This window comes from Arachis duranensis, chromosome 3, assembly GCF_000817695.3.
Source record: "Arachis duranensis cultivar V14167 chromosome 3, aradu.V14167.gnm2.J7QH, whole genome shotgun sequence".
Taxonomy (NCBI): domain Eukaryota; kingdom Viridiplantae; phylum Streptophyta; class Magnoliopsida; order Fabales; family Fabaceae; genus Arachis; species Arachis duranensis.
The window spans coordinates 31252525-31258734 of record NC_029774.3 but is presented as its reverse complement, the minus strand read 5'-3'; the positions used below and the strand labels follow the sequence as shown (position 1 = coordinate 31258734).

At 32.9% G+C, this 6210-nt stretch overlaps 1 protein-coding gene across 1 annotated transcript; it reads right to left on the bottom strand.

Annotated features, from left to right (window-relative positions):
* Nucleotides 1–720: 720 nt before the first annotated feature.
* LOC107478516 (probable protein phosphatase 2C 39) lies at nucleotides 721–5992 on the bottom strand. Its single transcript, XM_016098649.3, has 5 exons — nucleotides 5616–5992; nucleotides 4178–4423; nucleotides 3536–3812; nucleotides 2867–3021; nucleotides 721–1136 (listed from the first exon to the last, which is right to left on the bottom strand). The coding sequence occupies exons 1-5, from the start codon at nucleotides 5646–5648 to the stop codon at nucleotides 999–1001; spliced, it is 849 nt and encodes a 282-aa protein (XP_015954135.1). The 5' UTR covers nucleotides 5649–5992; the 3' UTR covers nucleotides 721–998.
* Nucleotides 5993–6210: the final 218 nt, after the last annotated feature.

Below are 6210 nucleotides of genomic sequence, written 5' to 3'. Positions count from 1 at the left end.
GAGCCATTGGATGAAATCTCACACTAATCTCATACCATTAAAATTATTATTGATGACTATTTGATCACTACAAATCACAAAAATTACTGGTTCCTAGTACTCTTCTTTATCAAATCCTAAAGTGCCACAACAACGTGTCAAAATTTTATAGTTAACGGAACAAATAGGAAGCATCTTATTCTTGATGGATGAGTATTTTTCAGTGTCCAAGTGTCAAGATAGAATTAGACATTAAGTGGTTTTTCCCACCATTTTGGAGCCCTTTATATGGCCAGTGTTGTTCATGTCATTTGGTGATGATGTGGATGGATAAAGCTAAGATTATAGATTGTTGCGTTTTTCTTTGTCAAATTGTTGATAAATTGCAAAAATCTCCTCCTGTAAGATAACAGATAGATCAAATCATATTGAATTGACCAAAATACCGTTTACTTAGTTAAAATTCAGAAAGTAAAAGATATGTTTTTTTGCCTAATGTAAAGAATTTCATGTCAGAAGACATGTTAAATGATAAAGAAAAAATATTTAAAACACTACATAAATATACCATCATCTTATATTATAAAAAAATTATCTTCAGTCACTTTCTATCACACTTTTATTACACTTTTAATACAAAAAGTAAAAAATATAAAATAAAAATATATTTAAATATGACGTATATAATAGATCAGATGATCTTATTAGCTTAGATGGTTGTACCAGAAGGAGAAAGGGAGGTAGTCAAATAGTTATTTGCAAGAGTTTTGGATTTTGATCACAAGCACAATCCAAAACTAATAATTTACAGTTTTACACAATGTTACATCAAACAATATGTCTATTCCAATTGGTTTAGATAAATACGTTTCGAATGAAAGCAGGAAAGTAAAGTCGCACACTGAATTCCTTAGAGGCTACTAATTGATACAATGGCTTATCAATATACTAAATTATTGTTATATATTTTACATTTCCAGAGTTTGTACATTAATAAAATACACAAATGAGTTCTGCGATCACTGAAATCTCACAACAACACAAGAGATATCATCCGAGCTTTTCCTGTTAACTGCTGCTTCAGTAAGGTGTTTTGCTGCAGACCGAGCATCTTTTATGTCTTTGATAGCATCAACTGCTTCTTGATTTGACATTACCTAAAATCAAATCGAATAAATGTGTGATTAGTAAATTAATGTTCGTGTGTATGAGTGTATCCACCATTAGTATATCTACGTCTAAGATAGAGGGCAGCTCTTTATCCCTCAACTATCTGCACTTTCCACACACACATTTAAAGAATAAAAGTACCGCTGACCATGAAAGATTATGACATTGACAAATCTAACTGTGAAAGAATTAAAACCACCTTGTACTTGTAAAAAATGGGTTCGATTAACAAAATTACCCAAACCCTAAAACACTATTCAAAATTTTTAAATTACCCCTCCTAACATAATTTAATCATTTCAAACTCAAATCCTACTCCACCCCTAATCTCTAACTCTTCGTCACCACTACTCTTCAACATTCACTGGTTATGCTCTTCCCTTAATGTGCTTTCATTCACCCATTATTGAATTAGCATTGCACCGCTACTCAAGTTTTTTCACCAAAAAAGGAAGGGGAAAAAAGAGGGCTCCGTTTCTTACACAATGAAGAATCAATCTTCCTTTTCGTTTTCCCTTTGTTTGAGGGTTCATTAATTGGACTAACAAACTGCAGCAATGCTTCTTTCCTGGAACTAGACACCTTCTTAACACATCTCAGAGCTTTTTGTTTCTCAAAATCCAACACTTGTGTATTTAATGACCTTTTACATCTGCTGCAATTCTCTTACCTCAATTAAACGGTACTCTTCCTGGTTTGGAGGAAGATTAGAATTTGGGGATAAATAGAATAGGTTAAAAAGGGTATTTTGGGAATTTGAATAATTTTTTAGAGCAGCTCCAATGGGCAAGAAGTTGAAGCCCTATTTCTGACACAAACAGGAATTCACCGTTGGAGAGATGAGAGAATGAGTTCCTGCACAGTTTTTGAGAAAGAAGAGTCCCTCTGAATGGGGACTCATATTCACCAATAATAACTTACCATTTTATTTATATTAAAAAATTAAATTTAATATATTGTGTATTATTGTTATATATGAATTTTTTTAATATTAATATCTTTTAATAGTGAATTATTTTTAAATTTATAAATTTAAATAATATTATTGAAAAAAATAATTACATAGAGATGCTTTGAGTTCATATTTACTGTTTATGACGCAAAAACTGATGTGAGTTACTTTTTATGTCAGATGGACCATAAATAGGAACTGGAATGAGTTCCTTAATGGAGATGATCTTAGAATTCAGCTAGCTTTGTCAACCAAAGTCCGTCTTTTATGGATGCAAGTTAATTTTAGTTCTTTTATTGTCAGATTTGTCAGCGTCTCATAATCAGTTTTGGTACTTTACTCCACTTTAAATTTTTTGTTTTATCTAGTAAAATTTAAAAGTTGCCAATTTTATTTCATACAGTTAGTTTGTTCTAATAATTGCAGATGTATTAAATCGTCAAGATTTAACATGTCAAATTAGCACTTAACCAAACAAACTGATGACAGGAACTAAATTAAACAATTTTCAAATTTTAATAGACTAACAACAACAAAAATTAATGGTAAAAAAAGCTTTTCTTTTAATAGGAAAACAACCAAATGCAGCATAAATGTTTGATATATCTTACAAAATGGAACTATGTAATGATCAACATAAATGCGGGATCAATGAGAAAATGCACATTTAGACAATTAGATAGTCAATTTGCACCTCATTTTGTGTGTGTGTTTAAAAAGGAATTAATCGGCAGAAAAATCATATCATGGTATATGAAATCTGACCTTCCATAAACCATCACTGGCTAATATGATAAACTCTGCACCATCACCTATGAGCTCCACTGTCACATATGGATCAGAGCTCAAGTGTTTCTTCAGGCTTTTGTCACCAAATGCCCTCGACACTGCCAATTGCCCATCAACCCGTGGAACATCCCCTGAATTCATCACAAAAAAAGGTTGTATCTTCTGGAACGAAATTTATCATGTTCTAAGTGAAGAACTTAAAAGTCAATATCAATAAAAAATCAGACTAAATACTTAAAAATGTGCTTACTCAGCTACAAGTTCTGAAGTTTCTTCCCTTTTTTTTGATTAACCAGAGTTGAAGTATTTTTTGTGTCAAATTTTCAAAAAAGTAATTTATTAACATTTTATGTAACTTAAATAAAAAACTGAAATATGAATTTAATTAGAGGCTACATTGTTTAGCTTTTCTGAAAAAGCTGAAAATTGATATCTTTTATTATTTTTTAATTTTTTAAGAAAAAATTATTTTGAGAAATTCATTCAGAATGTGACAACTGAAAACTATTGTTTCTCCCCAGTAAAAAAAATTTACTTTTTTGTGAGGGAAAACAACAAACGCACCCCAATTTTTTTTAACTGCAACACTTGGAACTCAGATCAAGGAAAACCTGAAGTAGTAGATTAAATTTTTAACTGTCATACCTGGGAAGTTAGATACGAAACCACCTCTGTTCTTGATGTCCTCCCATTCTGTGTTTGGTTCATGATCCACAGATAGTTGTTTGGCCTTGCCATTCACCGATAAGACAGCCCGAGAGTCCCCAATGTTGGCCACTATTAGCTTCTGACAATTAATCAATATTGCTGTAACAGCAGTTGAACCCCCTCTGCCCAATTCGCCTGATTTCTCCAAAATAGTAGAATCAGTTACACTATAGGCTCTCTTCACAGCATTAGCAGGGTCTGTCCAGAAGTCAGGCTACACGAAACAAAAAAAGGGGGATGAGTTGACCAGAAAGAGGTTATATGTTATTTTGGGCTATGTAGCACTTCTGTTCAATTAAACAAAACAAAAGGAGGAAGAAAATAAAGATAGACAATGTCGAAGTCCTAGAAGCAAATTATCAATAGCTTTTTTATTATTTTGTTTTGAGAAAAGTATGAATTAAATTCTCATCAGGCATAGTAATCAAATTCAATTAACTTGTGCTGGCATTGCTAAATTTTAAATTTAATTCAGGTTCCACAGATATGCAAATATGCCTGAAAATTTGAATGCAGTTTATAATTAGCAGAAAGTAGAATATGGATCAGGCAAGGAGAAAAATAAAGAACCTTAATTACCTCATTCATGATGTTATCGAACAAATGAGACCGCAAGTAATCAGGTACACTGTGACCAGAGTGGCCATCAAATATTGCAAACAAACCCAACTCATTATTTTCGACTTGCTTAAATTGAGCAACAAGATAGTCTTCCATAGCATGATCTGATCTTCCCTTTACCAAATGGAAGCCATGAGTTATGTTCTTAGACATCTTGCTCTTTCCTTTCCCTGAATCAGGATCTGATGACCCCAACACTTTTTCCTGCAATAATAAACAAAGTAGGAGAAATCTTATGAACTCGTCTACTCCATAAACATAAACTTTCCTAAATAAAGTATAGCTACAGGCATCAAGCTTTCAAGGAATTCAAAAATAAAGAAGAAAATCTACTTGGATTTTATTACAGGAATCACATAAATGCTAAACAGATAGAGCTTCTCATTAATGACAACACACAAGTGAAGTACAAACTACTACAATAAACTTATTACCAACACAAACTAACTCCTCCTAATCACCTAGCAGAGATGCATAATTAATTCAACTAACTTACCTAACTCTCATTAACAGAATCTATCACTCGTCATACTGGAATGGATTTTCATATGAAACCTTGTTTTGCAAGGAACAACGATTGCAGTTGTAATCAATTATTATAACCTTATTTTGCTATTATCCTTGGACTTGTGAAACAAGTCCTATATATCAGTAAAATTTTACTTCTTGGCGTTACATACTCATCATAAATTTCGTTTTAATTTGTCGTCAAAAGTGCATCATAGTTTACTACTAAGAGCTGGCGCATTGGATATCAATGGCAATCCAATCTTTCGAAAGGGATATAATGGACTTTTTGTCCATTTGTTCTCTGCCTCTAATGTGAACAAGCGATACAGGTCAAGAAACTGGATGTTGAACCCGTGATTCATTCACAATCCGAGGTTAGCAATGAAGGACGATGTGCATTTAATTCTGAACGTTGTTGGCCACACAAAAGGATTGATACCAGTAACTTACTAATTAACCAATGAATTTTATCACTGTCCATATATCATTGTTCATACCGGCAATGTGTTCTGTTTCAACTAGAAAGCAACTTTTGCGAAAAAAAATGGAACAAAAATAGTAGTAAATAATAATAAAAAGATAAAATCAATCTCCCCTAAAACAAAAAGAAATAGCAACATATCTACTTTCCCATAGATCTGAGGTACTAGTCAATGTAGAAAGAACAGGTAAACACATAAGCATTAGACGGCAATCGCAACAGCAACAAACATAAATTTAAGCAATACCTAATAACGTAAAGTCCATAGAACATGACTGAAAAAGGATCAACATGAGAACAAGAAGAAAAAGAAGTAAAATAAAAACCTACGTAAATAAATAAATTAGTAAATCATGTTGTAAACAAACTAAAAAGAAACAAGGGATAGGTTAATGAAGTGAGTACCTTCATCTTGTGGAGGATTTCTCTGCCAGTCATGGCTGAGTGCCTTGAGTTGAGGGTTTTATATAAGGGGCTATGTGGACGTGGATATGATCAGGCAAAAATTAATTATTATTGTTGTTATTATTATGAGATTATTGTGACAGGGGAGAAGAGGTGGAAGAAAGGGAGAGAGAGAGAGAGAGGGGGAGTGAACAAGGGTTAGAGAGAAGAAGGAAGAACGAAGAATAGTAGCGAGACGGGTGTGAGGGGTAAGATGATGAGGATCATTGGCGCGTTGACACGACTTTTTTGCTGCTAACTTCACAACGCTATCATCGCTTACAACGCGATCTTTACTCAGCGCGTTCGCGCCACCAATTATCGTTGCTCTTTACTTCTCTCACGTGTCCCCACTATTGTCTACTTTTTCAGGTTTTCTGGATTTAGGAGAATCAACATTTCGGCATCAAAAGACTGTAAAGACCAAAATTTTCACGATTTGATTTTGAGTAAACATCAAAATTGATTATTACAGAATTTTAAATAGGATATTTTTATTTTGGTTTTGATAGATTTTTATTACCTTAAAAATGGACAGAAATGCTAAATGGTAAAG

Excerpts from the sequence above, each read along its gene's own strand:
- LOC107478516 (XM_016098649.3), bottom strand. The coding sequence starts at position 5,648 with ATGACTGGCAGAGAAATCCTCCACAAGATGAAG. Across the intron at positions 3,813-4,177 it reads TCGATAACATCATGAATGAG|CCTGACTTCTGGACAGACCC; the intron begins GTAATTAAGGTT and ends TGTTTCGTGTAG. Across the intron at positions 1,137-2,866 it reads CCAGTGATGGTTTATGGAAG|GTAATGTCAAATCAAGAAGC; the intron begins GTCAGATTTCAT and ends ATTTGATTTTAG.